Genomic DNA, 21739 nt, shown 5'->3' with positions numbered 1-21739 from the left:
GAAATAGATTAAACTGCAACACTGAATCAAGTTGAATCAAACGCCAAAGTTGGTTCAGGCTAACATGAAAACTCTCATTGTTTACACACCCTCATGTCATTCTAATCCGACAGTCATGTCATTCTTCTGTAAAACACAAAATAATATATTTTAAGTAGAATATTTAAACTTTTTATGATCATACAATAAAAGTCAATGGGGTCCAAAATAAGACTGAATCTTTTTGACTTCTACTATATCAACAAAAACACTTCTTCAGAAATTCTTCTCTCGTGTTTCAAAGAAAGAAAGTCATAGTTTTGGAATGACATAAGGATTAGTAAATTATGACATCTTAATTTTTGAGTGAACTTTCACTTTAATGCTTTAGGGATTAGGAAGTTATAATTAACAATGATTGTATTATTTTTTTATTATTATAACAGCAAAAAATCTATTAAATGTTAACTAATTATTTTTTTTCATATTACGTTTACTAATGTTAAATTATTATTACTATATGCATAAATGATGAAAAATTGTTGGCCTTTGACACGTAATGCATTAATTACTGTTAATGAATTTAACATTATAAGATGCTACCAGAAGAAACATTCCCAGTAGCAGAGGTGTCATGCCCATTCAAAGTGAGGGGCACGTATCCCCGCAGATTTTTGAGCCAAGTGGATTTTGAATGCAGCTTCCAAAAGACACACACAACACAACACACACACACACACACACACACACAAAAACATTTAATATTTTCTATAGGTCTGTTTGATTTAATCACAACGGTGTGAGTTCAGTGTGTTATATCTTCATATGCTAAATTCAAATCTGAGTTCTCTGGCTGGTGCTGAGCGTTTGTACAGCACTGCGCATTATAACCAATCACACACAATTCTGTTGAGCTTATGAATGCAGAGATCAATCAGAGGAGTTCAGATAAGTCATCGCTAAAAATACCGGTGTTTTCTTCACTCTCTCACTGACTGAATACCTCTTTCTGGAAAATGATCTGGTCAGAAACAACAAAGTGCAAAAGTGTGAACGAATCTGTAAGATATTAATTTCATAGTATAAACGGCTTCAGTAATTTAAATGGGAGTTTTTGAGAGTGCTTCTACTAGACTGTCAGTGAAAATGTTCTTTGATAATTTAAATATTATTTGCCATCTTTTTGTACAACGAACGTGTTATAACTAGTATATCAATAAGTAGTAACTTGCAATGTTTTTATTCACATTGATCTTCAATGTTGAATTCAGATTAAATATGAAGTCAATCGTATTAAAAATATGTTATGGCATGACACCCATATGTTAATTAAGTAAACACAGGTTTTTATGCATAGTTCATAGACTACATTATTATGTTATTTTGCCCATCGCCTAATAGATCAAAATAATCTATAAAAAGGTGAGAATCAAGATATTTCATGTTATAGTTAATGCATTTGGAAATGTTTTGAATACACAGAATTTTTTTTTAACATGCTGTAATGGCTGCTTTGTGTCACATGATGACGCCCTTACCCAGTCATATGGGGTTTTAATCAAGTTAATTCAATAAATGAATAAATAAATATATCCAAAAACCTGAGCCCTCAGAAGTGAATGTGTAACTATCTGTGTTCGGATTTCATGACAGTGTCAAAGTTACACGATAGAGGGCGTCATTTCACTACTATGAAATCAATTCGCTCTCATCTAGGATACTTTTCCGTGTTCTATGTTGCAGACTTCTCACCAACTGCAGTAAATGTTACAAACACACACTTATCTTCAATTTAATATTAGACAGAACACAAGAACCACACCACAGACCATTTTAAACCACATTTTCACTGTTTAATTAGAGGACTAAAGACTTAAACTGAAACTATAATAAATGTTTCTATCATGACTTTACATTGTGCAGGAAATATAAATTTCAATTTCCTCGTCCTCTTCGTCATCTGTTTGGGTTAAAAAGCGAACAAATCTCAGTTTGCCGTTCTGCTTATTCATTCTAGTCTAGACATCTTTGCTTAGAATATTATGGAGTGGGCGGGGCGTCTCTTTACGCAATTGACGCTACAATCTACTTTTTACGCTTTAACCATCACAAATTCTAACATTGAGAAGAAGAAGAAGAAGAAAGAAAAAAACAAACAGCAAAAATTACAGCTAATAAATGGAAACTTATATAAAACTTTTTATCAGCATTTAAAAGTGTTAATCCGCATTAAAAAAAACTGACCGTTATGCTCGCTCCGCGTGGACGGCTGCGCGGCGTAATTGTGTTGGTGAATATTAACGTGACACCGCTTGAGGACGACGGTGCTCTGATGCCTTGCGTCGATTTCCTCCTCCTCTTCGTCATCTGTTTGCGTTAAAAACAAAAACGTCAATTTGCCGTTCTGCTTATTCTAGTCTAGACAAGTTTACTTAGAATAACATGCAGTGAGCAGGGCGTATCTTTACGCATTTTACGCTAAAATCTAGTATTAGCCACCACAATTTCTTACAACATTGTAAAAAAACACACAATAAGCAACAATAATTACAACTAATAAATGGAAACTTATCTAAAAGTGTAAGGTACACTTCGTTTTAATCCGCATAGAAAAAGCTGACCGTTACTCACCGGAATCGCTGTCACTGCTGCTCCCGCTGTTCGGAGGAGTGTCCAGCGGCAGTGTTGGGGAAGTCGGTTTTGATGACGGTCTACACGGCTTTGAGCTGTCAGTCAGCGGGAAAGGGCACACCACTGACGGGTCAATGCACTGTGAGGCAACAGGAGTGCTCATGTCCTGGAGGTAGCTGTCGCTCCTGGAGGACTCTTTCCTCGCCGCCTGGAGCGACGCTAATCTCTCAGACACCGCCTTCTCCAGTTTAGCCGCAGCGGAGAAACCACTCCACATACAGTCCTTAATGATAATCGAGGAGTAGTCAATGGGCGACGGTGGCTGTCCGTGCTGCTGGTTATAGAAATCCTCATCATCATTGTCGAAATAGAAATAGGGCTGGTAAGATTCGTAGTCGAAATCGTAATTTTTACTCGCCATACATGAATTCAGCGGCATGGTGAATACCTGTGAATAAATAATGGATAAAACCGCCCTTTAAATGTTGCACAACCTGTTATTTATCTTAAAGGGGCTATCACAGTGCTCTTTTTGTTCCTCTGACTTCCATTCATACGCTTGCGAATGAGTCTGACCGGAACGGAAGCAGGTCCTACGAAAAATTTCGCATCACGTGCAGACGTGGGACCAGAATAAGCAAGCATAGGCATATAAATAACGTTACGTATTCATATGTCATAAATGAGTAGAAGTAGAAATTCAAACATTGAGGAAGCGCTCATTTTAGCCGTGGCGAAGCGTATTTTATACATCTTTAAAAGATTAAAAAAAAAAAAAAAGCTACATGGTTTGCAGTGTCAATAGAAACAGGAAAAGATGGTAGCCTACATTTGAATGACGACACATTTTATAATTTTTTTTTTATTGCTTAGAGTGTTTATAATTTATATAACGTTATATATATACATATATAGAGAGAAGGAGAGAGAACAATATAAGACAGACAGACAGACAGACAGACAGATAGATAGATAGATAGATAGATAGATAGATAGATAGATAGATAGATAGATAGATAAAAACGTCCAATGTGAGAATAAATCATACAGAAAGACTTACCGTAGATGTGGTGAAACTGAATAAAGACCGACAATTCAGCGAGATGTCAGTGCGTGAAAGTAAGTCCAAAGCAGTGTTGCCAGATGTCGCGAGATAAGCAACCAGGCCTGTGAAAACAAGCACAAAACAAGAGACTTTTTCTATTGAATCCCCCTATGTTCTGGGAAGAGTAATAACAGTGAAGAACAGTGAATAAAATAAATTAAACAGTGTGCACGGTTTTACAGTTCGTGTGGACTGATTTTAAACTGTGGGTACAGATTGTCAATTTACATCCATGTGGACAGATTGGTAAACTGCGCATTACAAAACTGCTCACAAGGTACAGTTAATTTTTTTTCTCCCCCCGATCTTCAAGACAATGACCAGTGGGAGTTAAACCAGCCTTCAACATAATTTAACTTTAGAAAACTGGGATATCAAATATAGACTGATGTAGGCTACCGAGTACATTATATACACCGTAAACATCTGATAAATAAAATTTGCACACACAAATAAATATCCTGAATTCACAAATTCTTTATTTATTATTGCATAATATAAAAACTCTCATACAGTCCAATCAGTCGATACTCGTGCGCATTTATTTAAAGTTTACCACTCACTGATGACGTTTTCCTAACCAGAAAAAAAGATTGCCCTGCTCTGCCTCTGATTCTTACTAGCCAGATCTGCTTTTTTACTCGTCTTATGTTATGACTAGTCCAAATGGCTACAGTAGAGTTCAGCAAAAAAAAAAAAAAAAAAAAAAAAAATACTAGTAAAATACAAAATCATACTAGTAACATTTAGAATAAGAACTAGTATCTAATAAATGTGTACTAGTATCTTAAATAAGTACTGGTATCTATTTAACAGGTACTAGTATACTGAATGCGAACTAGTTTTTAATAAACAAGCACTAGAACATAATGAATAAGTACTAGTATCTAAAAAATAAGTACTAGTGTCTATTTAATAGGTACTAGGGTCTAATGAATGAGTACTAGTATCTAAAAAATACATACTAGTACCAAATGCATAACTACTAGTAGGCTACATAAAAATTAAGTACTATTCACTAGTGGAATACATACTAGTCAAAACTCAATATTGATATCTCAATGACGGATCCCCATAGAATAATAAGTACTAGTATTTAATCAATAAGTACTAGTACCTAATTAATAAATACTAGTACATAATGAATAAATACTACTATCTAATGAATAAAAATAAGTACTAGTAACTTTAAAAAAAGATACAAGTAAAGTTTATAGATTAAATGTTTCAAAGGCTTTGCATGCAGTGCTTCAATCCTGCACTAATATTAAGTGTTCAGATTTCATGACAGAGTCAAAGTTGCACGATAGAGGGCGTCATTACACTGCTATGAAATCAATTTCGCTCTCATTTTAATTACGTTGCAAATGAGGTCAATTTGACCCAGTTTAGTTCCCTATTAGTCAGACTCCATATGTGATATCTAGAGGATAATTTTCTGTGTTCTATGTTGCAGAATTTTCACTAACTGCAGTAAATGTTACAAACACACACTTACCTTTATTTTAATATTAGACAGAACACAAGAACCTCACCACAGACCACTTTAAACCCCATTTTCACTGTTTAATTGGAGGACTGAAGACTTCTGAAACTATAATAAATGTTTCTATCATGACTTTGCATTGTCCAAGAAATCTCAAATACAGAACAAGCTCAGCCAGACTTCACTATAATCTAAATGAAACAAACACCAGCTTAAAACATCCTTAGAAGCTTTGTGTGTATCTTTGTCAAATGGAGAAAATTGAGAAAAAAAGGTCATTAGAGATCATTATTCAGACTTTATATTACTTTAATATTTCCCATCATGAACATCCTGAGATACAAAACGAATGCCCAAAATAAATTAAGATAAAACAAAAAATATTTTCAAAAGACGCAATTATGAAAACACAGTCCAATCATTTCTTTTCCTACAATATACAGAGTTCACAACATCACCCATACATAATGAACCATATTTTATACACCTACAACATATAGTATGTATATTTAAAAAAATAGGTCCTCTAGAGATGACCCATAAACCTCAACCATGTGTCACTCTGAAACTGATGTTTTCTAAGAAGTCCATCAAATTCATTCTCAATTCCAATAAAAATCTCTAATTTATATATATTTATATCCTCTGTTGACATTTCTTGTAATGATAAAGTCAAAAAAAAAAAAAAACACATGTTGAAACTGTGCAGTAACACAGGTCACCGCCTCTGTACTTCACAAATCTTATCAAGTCTGTCCTGTCTTTTAAACATTAGAAGTAAAAAAGAAGAAGAAGAAACAGAAAACACATTCCAAGCGGATGATGTAACTGCATTTAGTGTAGTCTTTCCTTTTCAAGATTCAAAACGTGTAGGACGGCAGCACATTAAAGATCAGCATACAGAAAAAATAGCAGTTAATGCACTACATTGCTTTGGTACAGATCAATATCTTCACTGTCCTGCCTCAGAAAAATAAAATCTCCCGACGGCAGCTGGAAGACCCGCGTGTACGCATTCGTATGTCAGCGTGTGTACTGTAACACAGATATGCTGCAGCAGACGACTGTAGTCTTGACGACTGATATCTAAATCTCCCTCTGTGCTTATTTGAACTGTGTGCACACTGAAAAGCTGAGCTGGGATCTCGCTTCAGCAGGAGGGGAAGGCGGCAGCAGGGGACAGTAAGCAATAAAAAAGACTGCCCGAGAAAGCAAGAAGGCCCCGATTCCCACGACGCATCCTGCTCAGCTTTGAATCTCCTTATCAGTCTTCCTCCAGCTCTTCCTCATCCTCTTCTCTCAACTCCACAAAGTCGTCCATGCGGCCCCCGGCCCTGACCTCATTCATGGGGGCAGAGTCCTCTCCGTCGATGGTCATGTCTTCATCAGAATCTTTCTTTTTCTTCTGTGTGAGCAGAAAGACAAATGCTAATCATCTTTCCCACAGAAGACCAAACAAATTGATTTAAATAATTCATGAAAGCCATTAATTAATAATTTGTTATACTGAAGCGGGTTAGTTTAAGAACGATTTACAAAGGTTTTTCAATGAAATACGTGTGGTGGAGTTTGTAAAATTGTAATTAAATTTTTTAAAATCAAAAGTGGGGCGTGTTGTCACTATATCGAGTTGTGAAAACATAATTTAATGGGATTTCAGTTAAATTTCATGAAATAAGTCAAATGTAAAGTGTAACATGCACTGCTGTTTAAAAGTTTACAAATATTTATTTATTATATTTATCGCTTTTGTTCAACAGGGCTGTATTTATTTGATAAAAAAAAAATAGTAAGATTGTAAAATATTATTTCAATTGAAAACAACTGGTTTCTATTTTAATATATCTTAAAATGCAACGTATTCATGTGATGGCAAAATATTTAGTGTTCACATGCTGATTTTGTACTCAAGAAAAATTTCTTATTATCAATGTTGAAAACTAGAAAATGTCAAACATTTTTTCTTGATTTTTGCATGAGTATAATCTTCAAAAGGACAGCATTTCTTGAAATATAAATCTTTTGTAACATCATCCTTACTGTCATGTATTATCCAATAAATCTATACATTTCTTAAAAAAAAGAATAAAACTAACCCCAAATTTTTGAACAGTAGTGTATAAAAACATAAAACCATTACTTTAACAGACAGACAGCTACACTATTTAATGAATTGCATCAAATTACAGCAATTAAATTATATGAAAATCTGCCCCCACAAAAATATAATTTTTTTTTTGTCTGAAACTGAAATATATGGAGGTAAAAAACCTTCGTTCTTAGTACACAGTTCAACATTTAGGTTAATAAAATCTACCTTTGTGATATAGTTGACCCTTGCCTTACATATCAGTCTGTTTTATTGCATTAAAAAAAAAAAAAGTTTAGTTTGGAAGACTGAAATACTGAACTTTGAAACCGATATAAAAAAAAAAAAAAAAAAAAAAACCCTGCTAGAGAAAGCACATTTATGTAACTGAAATTTAAATAACTACCCTCACTCTCCTGTATGTGCGTATGCTTAAAATATACAATATACTATTGAAATGAACATGTTTGTAGATTCACAGCATCATACTGATGTATTGTTAAAAGGTGTCTGATTGAATTGTGAATGCCCTTTTGTTGTATTCACATTAAACACAAAGCAGTTTTATCATAAGAAAAAACCTTCAGGCTACTGTGTTATCGCACCTGTTTTCGGTAGACATAGCATGCTGCGATTGCAACCATAGTAGACTCCCCGAGGAAACCAGCCAGCAGGGATCCAACACCAAGTGTGGCTCCATGTACCCTGCACAAATTGAAGTGCAGAAAGCTTTTAAATTCAGTCTAACAGATTATATTATACAGTCTGATGCACTGAAGTACAACGACTAGTGTCCTATATGTTTTTTATGTGAGTACATCAAGCACAACACACTTACCCCATGTAAGGCAGCACTATGAGACTGCTAATGAGGACAATGATGCGGAGGACAGAGCTGGGCGCCAGGACAAAGGTCTTCTTCAGGGTCATGAGCCAACCAGTCAGGTGAGAGCGAATTGTCACTGAGGATGAAAACAGTGCACGCAAAACTGGTCTCAAGCAATCATGTGAAAACATGTTCTACGTCACTCATTGCTATCAGTATGGTTATATCATAAAAAAGAAGTGCAATTAGATTGGATGGTACTTTGAGCTTCATTGTGGTTCTTTCGCTCTCAGTTTCTCTAGGCTTGAGGAATTGTAACTGAAGCATGACCACTCTTGACCTTTGACCTTTGGCTTTTCAAAAAGCATTTTCAAAGAGCAACCAGTCACCCTAAGACCATCTGTCCATTTGATAATGCACTGCATGAGACCTTGAAACATCTGTTTTGTTTGTCATGAGAAGCCCTCAGAGAATGTGCAGCTACAGAACTTTGCAGAAAGGGCCGCAGATTTCCACACAGAATGTGAACATGGGACATTCACAAAGTTCAATTTAGACTACTGTTCAAAACGCACATGTAAAATGCTACAAAAATGTATATTTAACAAAAAAATAAATAAAAGAATCACAATTTCCGTTCAAATATTAAGCAGCACAACTTTTTAAACATCAATAAGAAGAAGAAATGACTCTTGAACATCAAATCAGCATATTATAATGATTTCTGAAAGATTATGTGACACTGAAAACTGGAGTAATAATTCTAAACACTCAGCTTTGCCAGCACAGCAATAAATTACATTTCAAAATATTAAAATAAAAAAATCTATACGTTTTAAATAAACATTACTGTATTTTGTTACTGTACATTTACTTTTCTAAATCCATTAAGAGTGTTGTAATATTTAGTTTTTTTTTAAACTGTACTTTCTATGTACTTTCTACCAGATGCTAAAATAAGTATACAGTACATATGCCCCCCCCCCCAAAATAATAAAGAATGTTTGTTTTCATGCAAATTGACTTAACGTGCAATACCTGGAATGGGAAAGAAGGAGAAAATTCGTAATGGGACGACACACAGCTCCGCAAAGGCATGATCTACGCCAATGATGTCGACCAGGATCCTCTCAGAAATGTGTGGTGCCCAGAACACCACAGAGCAGAGCTGCACAGAGACAGACACACTACCTGAACGGAGCCATCCAAACACAGTAAAAGTCAAGTCAAATAAATCAGAGTAAAATATAATGCAGTTAACAAGAAACGGGGTGAACAAAAATATGCTATTCTGTTTTTTTTCTTTCTATGAAATGGAACGTTGGTTTTTCTGGTTACCTAGTAGAATATAATATCATAGTAAACATGTTGATTTTAGGGTCAGATCACATGTGAGCAAACATTATACTCACCCTGCTCACAGAGCTATCAAAACACTATCATTTACACTCATAACTGATTATATCTACAGTGACTGAGTGGAGAAACGCCTCTGAAATATGGCTAACAGCACTGGAATGAGAAGTGTGTGCACAGATACGCATGACCAGACAAGAACCTCTTAACATCAATAACACAAACCAACCATCAATGATACATCATTTACAATCATGTTCTAAGTGTTTCTAGCTTTTCCAAAGCAAAATGTTAACACAGAATCTCTATGCCTTTGAGTGACTCATTAAAAGCAAAGAAACCACAGTATTCATCCAAGGCAATGCATTCATGCAACATTTTATTGAAGAGGAGAACATCTGGGCAAAACTATATAGTGTTTATGTAAGAGTAAACAGAAGAGAGACACGGACTCATACAATCATAATTCTTCCTCCAGATCGCTGTCAGAGAGGTGAAATTATGGCATAAAAATGATAGCTGTAGTGTAATACCATGAAGGCTTTAATCTAGGTCAGGAAGGGAAGGTCTGACCCTGTTACTGAGGAAGAGCGCATCAATTAATCATTTAGTCTGACTCTAAAAGCACTCGCAATTACAAGACACACTATCCTAATGTGCTCCTTATGGCTTTACAACAACGTGTTCAAGTAGCTGAATAAGAGCCTTTGGATTTATGTATATTTATGTATAAGGTAATATAAGTGTGTACAGATTAAGCTAGTGTGGGTTTCAATTCTATACATGTAGACCTAAGAAAGAAGTTGTAAGTGGGACTTAAGCAACAGCACTCATACTACCCATATTAATTTAATGTATGGAACATATGTTGTTAATGGTCACAAATTAAGATTTAAACCAAAAGTAGTACAGCATGCTTTTATCTTCTTGCTTTTCATATATGGGCTGCTATGACTTAAATCACCTGTTATGTTCCTCAGCTATAAGTTGCTTTGGATAAACGCGTCTGCCAAATGAATAAATGTAAATGTAAATGTAGATAGATATCTCCTCCTCCCGACTGGCTAAACAAAGAATATAACCACATCCCACGGTCACAATAAACTCCTACAGCCCCTTTGAACTCGCTGAACTTCAGTAACTGCTGTTAGCAAAGGATGAAAGAAGTGTGATTGAAGCCAGATGGAGACAGAGGAGAATGTGGATGAACTTACCGTTATAGAAAGAGCCAAACAAACAAAAGTGAAGCGCTTGATGTGGGACTTTGTCACGACTGTACCACTGTTGGCCAGCTTGTTGCTTGGGTTATTCTGGAAGAGAAGAACAAACACAAACAGCAGATGTCAAGAAAGAAGTTAATTTCTTCTTCAGGATAAGTTTTGAGAATCATTTAGAATCTGCATATCATAAAAAAATGTTTTTTTAAAGAAAGCAATACTCTTATTCAGCAAGGATGCATTAAACTGATCAAAAGTGACAGTAAAAAATTTGTTTTTTTAATATATTATATATTTATAAATTTTTAATTATATATTTTATATATATATATATATATATATATATATATATATATAATAAATAAATAAATATTATATATATATATATATATATATATATATATATATATATATATATATAAAATGTTGTTCCTCAATCCTGAATAAATGCAGCACAAAGTTTTTCAACATTGATAATAATAATAATAATAAATCTTTCTTGAGCGTCAAATTAGCATATTACAATGATTTGTGAGGATCATGTGACAATGTATGGAAGCATATGGGTAGCATTATTCAATTTGGGATGTAATATGCAAAATGACAATGCAATATGTAAAATGGCAATGCATTTCTGTATTTACATTTACATTTTCCAATACATTTGTGCAACGTTTGGTGCAAAATGAAAATGAAAATTAAATTACATAAGTTTAATTTGCCATTTTCTACACCAGTTTTAATATGTAAAATAAATACTAATTTTAACGCTTTATAAGTTGCAAAATTAAAATGAAAATGTATTACAGAAATGATTAGATATGTCTAACATGTTAAAGCAAAAACTGTGGCAAAATGATCATTTAAATGCTATTTTTCTTAAATGCATTAACACTCACAGTCAAGACACTTACGATTGCATTTTCATTCGGTGTCCCGCAATGAATGTAGCAAAACTCAAAGTGCACATTGAAAATGCATTTCGAGCCGATCACGTGTCCGCCCCCTCCCGCCCTGTCAATCACTGCGTGAACAAGGCGGGGCTTACAGAAGGTCAGAGACTCAACTGAGAGAAAATGGACAAGACAGATGGTCCGTGTACGTTTTGATCATTTCGGTTTATGGCATCAATATTTCATTCGCACTTGTGGGCGGAGCTGAAACGCTGCTTTCATCTGATTGGTCGAATCGCTCCGCCTTCAGCTCCGTCTTTTTATTCTTTCAGACAAGAATAAGAATCAGTGCGAGTGAAGCACTGTAATGTCTGAAACCACCGCTCACTGTTAATTAGCATAATATTTTAATCAGATGTAGCTGGGCACATAATTTGTGCTGCTGAGACCTGCAAGAGACCCCGTTAAATTATTGTGTGAATATTTTCCCACTGATAAATACAGTGCAAATAGTTCTGTCTCCTTGGATAACAGTGAAGTGGAAATAAATATAGTTAAATATATGAAATAAAATTAAATAGGATTTTTTTGGGAAGGTAAGTCTGGCCAGTTATACAAGCAACACGAGTCGGACGAGTCTGAAGATCTGAGCTGAATTGGGTGAAACATTTTAAGTTCTAGTCTGGGCCAATTACTCTCATAATAAATAATAATAATAATGTTAACTGTATTTTTCGGTATAAGTTACATCAGTCCAAAAATACGCCATGACGAGGAAAAAAACATATATAAGTCGCACTGGACTGTAAGTTGCATTTATTCAGGACCAAGAGAAACATTACCGTCTACAGCCGCGAGAGGGCGCTCTGGGGTAGGCTACAGGAGCACTGAGCAGCATAGAGATAATTTTACTATTTTTATTTAGAAATTTAACTATATTATTTTTTACAATTATTTATTAATGTCACACACACACATACCTAGTGCCTTATGACTTAAAAGATGAGAGTGGTAAATGTTACAGACATGGAACTGTTCAGTCTATTATTGATTTTTATTTCCACTTCACTGTTATCCAAAGGGACAGAACTATTTGCACTGTATTTATCAGTGGGACAATATTCATACAATACTACAACCTAGAAATAATTTGCAGGTCTCAGCAGCACGAATTATGTGCCCAGCTACATCTGATTCAAATATTATGCTAATTAACAGTGAGCGTAATTTCAGACATTACAGTGCTTCACTCGCACTGACTCTTATTCTGCCTGAAAGAATGACAAGACCGAGCTGAAGGCGGAGCGATTCGACCAATCAGATAAAAGCAGCGTTTCAGCTCCGCACCCACAAGTGCGAATGAAATATTGAAGCCATAAACCGAAATCATCAAAACATACACGGACCAACTGTCTTGTCCATGTTCTCTCACTTGAATCCTCTTCTTGAGATGTGAGTCTCTGACCTTCTGTAAGCCCCGCCTTGTTCACGCAGTGATTGACAGGGCGGGAGGGGGCGGAGATGTGATCGGCTCGGAATGCATTTTCAATGTGCACATTGAATTTTGCTACATTCATTGCGGGACATTGAATGAAAATGCAATCGTAAGTGTCTTGACTGTGAGTGTTAATGCATTTAAGAAAAATAGCATTTAAATGATCATTTTGCCACAGTTTTTGCTTGAACATGTTAGAGATATATAATCATTTCTGTAATACATTTTCATTTTAATTTTGCAACTTATAAAGCGTTAAAATTAATATTCATTTTACATATTAAAACTGGTGTAGGAAATGGCAAATGAAAATTATGTAATTTAATTTTCGTTTTCATTTTGCACCAAACGTTGCACAAATGTATTGGAAAATGTAAATGTAAATACAGAAATGCATTGCCATTTTACATATTACATTGTCATTTTGCATATTACATCCCAAATTGAATAATGCTACCCATATGCTTCCATAACAATGAAGACTGGAGTAATGAGGGCTTTTAGCATCACAGGAATAAATTTCATTTTTAAAATAGAAATGTTACATATTACAGTTTTCACTATATTTTTGATCAAATAAATGCAGCCTTGGTGAGTATAAGACCCTTCTTTCTAAAGCATTAAAAATATATATCAGACCCCAAACTTTTGAACGGTAATATACATCATCTTCATCCGTAAAATGATTAACTACAGTTGGCCAGACACCTGTGGCCACAGAACGTCCCCTCACTTCCTGAGGACTTCCTAATTGTGTATCCCGCTGAAACATTCATAAATAACCACACCCTACTGTGCACCTTTTTTAATTACAGTCTCTGGGACTGCAGCTCTGTCTCCACAAACCCACTCTATTTACCCAAAAAAAGAATTGCTTTGTCATGAAGTAGAACAAGATAATAGACACTGCACTATTAGCACACAGAAAAGGTGGAAGATATAAACTAATGATGTCATACCTTAATGGTAAGAGACAAAATTAGACCGTGTGGTATAAATAAAAAGCAAATAAACCACACTGACTCGTTTTCCTGATGTTCAGGCACTGGGAGGAGAAGATGGAAAGCTGTCATTTTAACTTAAGTATACATGCGGGGGATGATTAGTATTAAGCATTCAGAGAACTGTATGATTAAGGATTAAAAAAGTGTTAGTTTAAGGTAAAACAACATCTACCTTGTCAAATGCAGGGTAAACAGCTCTGAGTTCAGTGAGCCATCCATACGGCATATGACCCACTGGATATGTTGCTGTGAGAACTGCCACAGCCTGGAAAACAAGGGTGAGATGATGGGAACATTAAACACCCACAATTTCATCTGTTTCTAATGAATGTTTCTATTGTAGAGAAGCTGAGTGACGTAAAATATTTCTGACATCTAGGCACCAAACAACTAAACTGATATTAAATGCTTGTTTTGTCATTATAGTTATAAACTTAGTTTAAAAGTATATTAAGGTAAAATGAGTTACTTATGTATTATTTTTTTTATAGTAATATAGTTTTTTATTATTATTTTAAATTAGCTTTTATTTTTTTGTTATTTAAATAGATGATTTATTCTATTTTTTTTTTTTTACATTTCTAATTAGCTTTAATTGTTTTTATCTCATTGTTATTTTTAGTCATTTTACTACTTAATTTTATTTCAGATAAGAGAAGCTGAATTTCACTGTGAATGTATTGCTAAATTTAAATATTAGATAAATATTCACACAAACACTGTATCTAAATTACTGAAAATAATGACAGTGACTATGATTTGATAGGTAAATATTGTAAAAGCATGCGTGTTCTTGCCATGGGACACACTAACCTCTGTGGCAGCTATGCTTCCTTTCAGATCCCGTGACACAAACAGGTTGACGATGGGTCTGCTAATCCGCTGCGTAGCCAGGATGAGAGCCAACGGCCACCAAAAGCTTAGCATCTTTTTAATAGTGGCATCACCCTATTACAAAGAACGGGTTTCACTATATAGCACAGTTTTAGGATTCTCACAGGTTTGATGGGGCAGAGCAAGGAGAAATTAATACAGAAAAGCAATAAACTGAGCAGTGTAGCTGTGATACCGAACTGAGCAGGTCAACAGTGACAGATTTGCATAGTAAAATACCCTTTAGTTGAACTGGTGTAAACAGAGTCAATGGACATACCCCAACCTCAGGCCCACTGGATTCTGGGATGTTGTCATGAATCTTCCTGTAGTAACCCAAACCAACAATAGTGAAGCGTACCAAAGCGCCCATATACAGAGAGAGGATTGGGATCAACAAGGGCTCCACACACTCCAGGTGACTGTGAAGCAAAATAGCGACAAACACAATCTAGAGAGAGAGAGAGAGAGAGAGACAACCGTGTAACCTGATTACAATGACAGTGATAAATATAGCCATTCTTGTGACACATACAGACTCTATTATTAATTCACACCCAAAAACATCATTAATAAAAACAAATTACACCACCACTATGATAAACACAGACACATAACCCATTATCTTCGCCTTCAATACACAACCACATTCACATTCTTATAAACACATCAATACAGAAAAAGAGTGTAAGAAGACATAATAAATCAAGCAATGACATGTTGATTTGATGCATCTGAAACATACCTGTGCAACAACATCAGAAATAGACGCACATCCCACCAGGAAACTGTGCTTGTGCTTCAGAAGGATTCCAGCATGAGTCCAGGCCTGAAACCACAGATACAATATGCTAATCCTGCTAATGGATAGAGAAAGATGGAACATTAATATTCATTTAATATTATATTAAATTATGGATGTTTTTGAGTCCTATACAAGGGCGCTGCTAAAGTTTCTGGGCCCCGCATTATTCATGAGTTTTATATTACAGTATAAATCAATGTTCAAATGTCTTGGTTTGGATTTTTTATTGCATTAATTAGATGAAAAATTCAATAACAACAGCATGTAAAAAAAAAAAAAACAAAAGGTATAAAATGTCATTTATTCCTGTGATTGAAAAGCAGAATCTTTAGCAGTCATTACTCAGTCTTCAGTGTCACATGATCCTTCAGAAATCATTCCAATATGCTGCTCATATATTGCTAGTTCTAAACAAGATTAATATTTCTGTGGATTGATTGATTCTTAGGAAATTTTGCAGAACTTTAGCCTCTTCATTTTAGTTTTGTTAATACTATATTTTTCTTTAACATAAATTTCCATTTGTTATTTGATAAATAAAATTAAAAAACAAGCAATCATTGGTAAGCCCCCTGCAGTGCCACATTTCTTCCCCTAGGGGTCATGGACACCCTGATAACTGGGTCCGCTCTCTCAAACAAAACACTGCTGCAGCTGAGGCTCCATTGAAAGGCACAGGATGTTTGCGGGGGCTGTTATTCACCCAAAGGAGCTTGATGGGTTCCAGATCTGAAAAGGCTCTGAAGCCTGGCCTTCCCACCCACGCTTACACACACATACTCTCTGCCATCTGTGCCAGGCAGGCGAACCAGATCTGACGGCCAGAGCGAGAGCACATTACGACATTACAGCTAAATATCCAGGGTGGAGACATCACGATACACTCACCATGGCGTCAAGTAAAGGAAAAGCAGCCAGATAGAGAAACGCCTTCCGGGTCTTACTCCCCACAGACTCATCCACATGATGCAGTTTGTTAATGATGTAATAGCCCAGATTTGTGTAGGCTAAACAAGAAAAAGTCAGTACAAGATTAATATGCATTATAGTCAATATTATTATAAACTTAATATTCAACATGATGGCTTTACTCCAAAAACTGGCACAAATAACATGCAAGGACAGAGAAACATAATATAATAAATAATTAGTGCTGTCAAAATGATTAGTTTTGTTTACATGGTATAAGTGTGTGTGCAATGTGTATATTTATTATGCATATATAAATACACACATACAGTATACATTTAAAAAATATTTACTTGTATATATTTATATTCATATAATTTATATTAAATATAAACATATTTATTATATAAACATAACATATTTTTGTTAAATAAACACATGCATGTGTGTGTATTTACATATAATAAATATACACATTACACACACGTACTATGTAAACAAAAACGTTTATTTTGGATGCGATTAATCACGATTAATCATTTGACAGCACTAAATATAATATAATATAATATAATATAATATTATGAAGGTCTGGTGTCTCCCATTTCTCCAGTTTTTTCCCACTTTTCTCAGGAATGTGTGTGGTGACGTGAACCACAGATGGATGACACAGCTCTTCCAAACTCTCCGGCTGCGCAAACGACCATAATCTGACTGAAACCACACTCAAGATGATGGAGATTGTCCATGTTATGCTAACACACCATAACTTCTTCATTTAAAAGCACATCATTACGTATGGCGGACAGGTGGTGGCTTAGTAGTTAAAAAATCCATGCCTTCTTCCAAGATGGTGCTGGCTTGTATCCTGTATCCCTCAGGGTCACATTTTTTCTCCATGTACTCATAGCAGTAACTGCCATATGGGTACTGCTGAGTGGCTGGAAATGGCTCTGATTTCTGGCTTCGTATGTAAATGGCTATTTGTGTAAATGCAAATGTATTTGAGCTAGAGAAACTGACAAATTCAAGGTAACTATCCTTTATTCTTCAAACTAATTTTTGGATTGGATTCTATAAATACACGGTTTCATGATGACTAAGCCCTTTTTAACCACATCCCACAAACTTAAGTATTTGTAATTTGCTAAATATGGGTGGCAGAACTTATTTCCTGCTGAGTAGGAGTGCAGCATTTTGCACAATTTGTTTAATGACAATATAATCATAGAGAGTGAACACAATTCCAGAAATAAATGGCGAGCTACCCCTGTGAGGTTGAATAGAGTTTGTTTGAGAGACGCCTCTCCGTTCACAGAGTACACAGAACAGGCATGTAGTAACCTGGCAAAGAAGCCCTTCCGTCAACACAGCGGATGAAACCGTGCTTGGAATCAAATGTTCTTTTGTGTAATGAGGTTTTTTTTCCCCAGAGAATGGCTACATCTGAAAAGATAAGTGGGTTCTGAGTGATTCAGACCACTTGAGCTAAAAGGAGGTTCTTCTCCAGTCATAACATTGCTTACAAAGTCCACAATCATGACACGTTTGTTTGGAAAAGTGAAAAACAAAGTGATATTCCCTGTACTTTTAGTACAAACTAGTCATGCAAGACCAGAGGCATATGTGAGGAAATAATAAACTGGCAGACTGACCAATAAGAGTGTGGAAAATGATAGCCACGGCTCCTGCGGTGACCATACAGAGGACTGCCTTGGTTCTGTCCCGTTTGCTGTTGACAAACACCAGCCCTACGTTCTTGAAATCGCTCATAGGGCCAGTGAAGAACTTCATGAGAGAGTAGGCCAGACCATAGCTGGCCAGCATTTCTACTGCATCCTCTTTAACTGTCGCAATACCCCTGTTCAAAGCCTGTAGAGGAAGAGAGAAGTTAGAAAATGCTTTTTTTAAGCATTGTACAAGACAGGTTTAGTAGAGTGATTAAAAAAATGCAGACAAACCTAGATATAGATTACCCTCTTCTAAATCTAAATGAATCTAGAAAATGAATCCACACTAAATCTAGATTAAGGTTTTGTCTAAAACAATCTAATTTCTGATGTTTAGGGATGAAACATTCCTCTACACAAAAGAGGGTTCTATTCCCAAGATATACAACACTACCCCTGTATCAACTGACTAAATGCTTCTTATGGCAAGGCCCCTAGCAAAAGATCCAGCTTGCTATGTTGCTATGTTGGACCACTAACCCAGAATTTACTCTTAAAAGTGTTTGTCTTTAAAGACACGTCTGTGAAAATACAAACTTCACAGTGTCACAGTGCACCATGTGTCAGATTTCTAAACATGACTAACCAAAAGTGTCAAGCAGAAAGAGGAAGACATTCATTCATGGACCTTTCTTGAGAGAAACACCTGTAAACTGTAATCAGAAACGGCCCTTGTAATCTTGAATAATGTGGAGCTACAGTAACTAGAAATCATCTCAATGATGACTAACTGTATTATGAACAATTTTACAGCTTTATTGTCACATGTCAGAATATATCCCCATCAAACCATGAGAAGGTGATGTGGCAATGTGTCAGATGTCAAACCTGTTAGAAAATGCTGAGATGTGCTACTCGCTCTACAGCTGTGGGTGTTATTGCACTAATGAATAAACTTTTCTGCCCTGACCTTGACTCTAACATGGTGGCACCGTTATGTAATACTTGTTGCAGGAGAATAATGATTATGTTTAAATGAAGATTTCATTTGAATGATACAACAGTAGCTAGTCAGTCACTGAATTGATAGGAGGAGCAAGACATGTACAATAAGAGATAAAGTCAAAGGATGTGTGAATGGAGGGTTTTTCTCTTTATCTGCTGCCTTCTTCTGACTCTGACTCTTTGTCTGTGACTTCATCTTCAACGCCTAAGAACAATGTGTAGTGAGATAATGATTGTCTGTTACTGTGGGCAGACGGGCTCTTAGGGTTCCGGCTCACATTTCTTCTGTATGCCATTAGTGATTCTGAAAAATGAATTTATATCTAACAAAAATCGAATGGCAATGTTTTCTTCAATGAATTCTTCAGTATAGTGAGTTGTGTCCATCAAATCCATTCTAATTTTGAAATATTCAAATTTTACATTTTTATTTAATTTTACACATCTCTTTGGCCAAGCATTCAAATAATGCATCTCATAATCTTGTACTGCAGTTATATCTGATCAAATGTACATTATTATTCCTTAGCTTGGGTTGAAAAACTCATTTTTGTTGGAACAGAAGCTACGCTAATTGTGTCTCTATTTTTTCTCTGTTTCTTAATAAACAGCTTATTACGTCATAGTTAATGGTTTGTTAATAGCAAGAATTGGACCTTAAAATAAAGTGCAACCAATATTTTTTAATAACCAATATTTAAAACCAGTCTGAAAGTTTTGTTTTTGCTTTTGACACCAAAAAATATCTTATTATAATACCACAAAAATAAAACAATATTAATATATGGATTATTATTATGTAATTGAGTTACACATTTCATGGTGAAGAATAAATTACTTTATTTTAAAAGTTGTATATTTATCCTAACAATACATTATTATATGAACGTATTCATTTATTTGTCCACCTAATATCGAAGAAACAGATAACCGATTTAACAAAAAAAGTGAATATCGGAAATCATCGCTTACTCAAAAAGATTACAGTCTTTCTCTGAATGTTTTTTTTTTTTTATAAATCACAACTATGAGTTTAACATAACAAAAAATATTTGTCTTTGTAGCCAATCCATTTCAGACATGCAATGACTGTTATAAAAACTACTGTAAGAGCAAAACATTCGTTAATGATTGACAAAAACAAGGCCAGTTCACGCAGAGGTAACAACAAAATCAGCCCATCCAAAAGTGCACATTCATCTCAGATTGCTTTCGCATTGTTTGGTGTGACACATGTTACTGGATGCGCTGTATGGCCAGCTGTTGACGAACACACACAGCTGATCGGGTCATGTTGTTTGTGATGATGCCTTGTTTACCAACGGCCGCCGTTTCACCGATTCCTTAAGAAATAAAACCCAACACAAGTTTGCAAGCCACAGAGCTCTTATAGCGAGGAGCACGTATGGATGAGGGATGCCACTGCTGCAGTGTCCAGCTCCAAAGAAACACAACCAATCACAAATCACAACCGTCATGATGCGCTGTATTTAACACACATTCACACTTGCCTGTTCGCCGAGGTCGATGGCTATGTTGGTTATGGCCAGAGGCACCAGGAATCGGATGAGAGGCCAGTAGTGCGTGAGCGCCGGGATTTTCACCATGATCGCCGGGAGGAGAGCGTCAGCACCGCCAACATCAGCTGCTCGGATCTGGAAGGATGCGAGGCCGGTCACAGCCCGTCGAGTTCTGAGTGTTTTCTAGCAGAAATCCACCGAGATCAGGTCCGTCCCTGCCCTCCTACACAACAACAGCATCATAAACAATGATCTGGTGCAAGGGAAAATAGGAGGGTCACCAGAAATTTCCACGGACGGCTTCTCCATTGTTCACCCATCAGTGGGGAGGAAAATAAATAAATACATATAATCAACATATAATTATCAATTAAGAACGGTACAGGTATAAAGCCGTATGCGTGGAGTCGCTGGGCCTGGCACTATTCTGCTGTAGATGACCACTCGGTTAACTGTTCTTAAATCATCATCCTTCCTTAACAACACGTGGGGGACGATCGGCGCGTAAAAGCCCCTCCTATTCTGAACGTCACCTACTGCGTGCAAAAAAAAAAACAGAAACACACTGCTGAACACCCAGATGTCTAAAATAGAGATCATTCTCAGAGAAAAGATTGCTTGGAGGGATGCGCACGGGGCAGGGAGATCAAATAGCCGTCTCCGTCCTTATCTTCCATGCGTATAAGGCATACACGTTCATTTGATATGAATGTTAACAAAATATATGTTATAACAAAATAAATAAAATAACAAAATGAGACTCAAACTTTAGACGAAATTTAAGTGGCTTTCGTGAAACTTAAAGTGAAAACCGAACAACATCTTATTTGTCGGCCAGCAGGCGGGGCTGCGGAGCACACAAGTCTCGTGAGACGG

At 35.8% G+C, this 21739-nt stretch overlaps 2 protein-coding genes across 2 annotated transcripts; both read right to left on the bottom strand.

Moving 5' to 3' along the window:
• Positions 1-1810: 1810 nt before the first annotated feature.
• On the bottom strand, positions 1811-3829 carry LOC127951109 (transcriptional regulator Myc-B-like). The gene is made up of 4 exons (XM_052548773.1): positions 3671-3829; positions 2611-3058; positions 2224-2346; positions 1811-1939 (listed from the first exon to the last, which is right to left on the bottom strand). The coding sequence occupies exons 2-4, from the start codon at positions 3047-3049 to the stop codon at positions 1890-1892; spliced, it is 612 nt and encodes a 203-aa protein (XP_052404733.1). The 5' UTR covers positions 3050-3058; positions 3671-3829; the 3' UTR covers positions 1811-1889.
• A 1660-nt stretch (positions 3830-5489) lies between these two features.
• Positions 5490-21575, bottom strand: LOC127950992 (progressive ankylosis protein homolog B). The gene is made up of 12 exons (XM_052548536.1): positions 20855-21575; positions 18324-18540; positions 16648-16766; positions 15700-15783; positions 15235-15405; positions 14895-15029; positions 14254-14346; positions 10687-10782; positions 9155-9284; positions 8129-8252; positions 7896-7995; positions 5490-6606 (listed from the first exon to the last, which is right to left on the bottom strand). Exons 1-12 carry the CDS (start codon positions 20948-20950, stop codon positions 6466-6468), a joined length of 1506 nt encoding a protein of 501 aa, XP_052404496.1. The 5' UTR covers positions 20951-21575; the 3' UTR covers positions 5490-6465.
• Between the last annotated feature and the right edge of the window lie 164 nt (positions 21576-21739).

The sequence above is a fragment of the Carassius gibelio genome, chromosome B2, assembly GCF_023724105.1.
Source record: "Carassius gibelio isolate Cgi1373 ecotype wild population from Czech Republic chromosome B2, carGib1.2-hapl.c, whole genome shotgun sequence".
NCBI lineage: Eukaryota > Metazoa > Chordata > Actinopteri > Cypriniformes > Cyprinidae > Carassius > Carassius gibelio.
The sequence above is the reverse complement of the archived record's forward strand: the minus strand, read 5'-3'. Positions and strand labels throughout refer to the sequence as shown.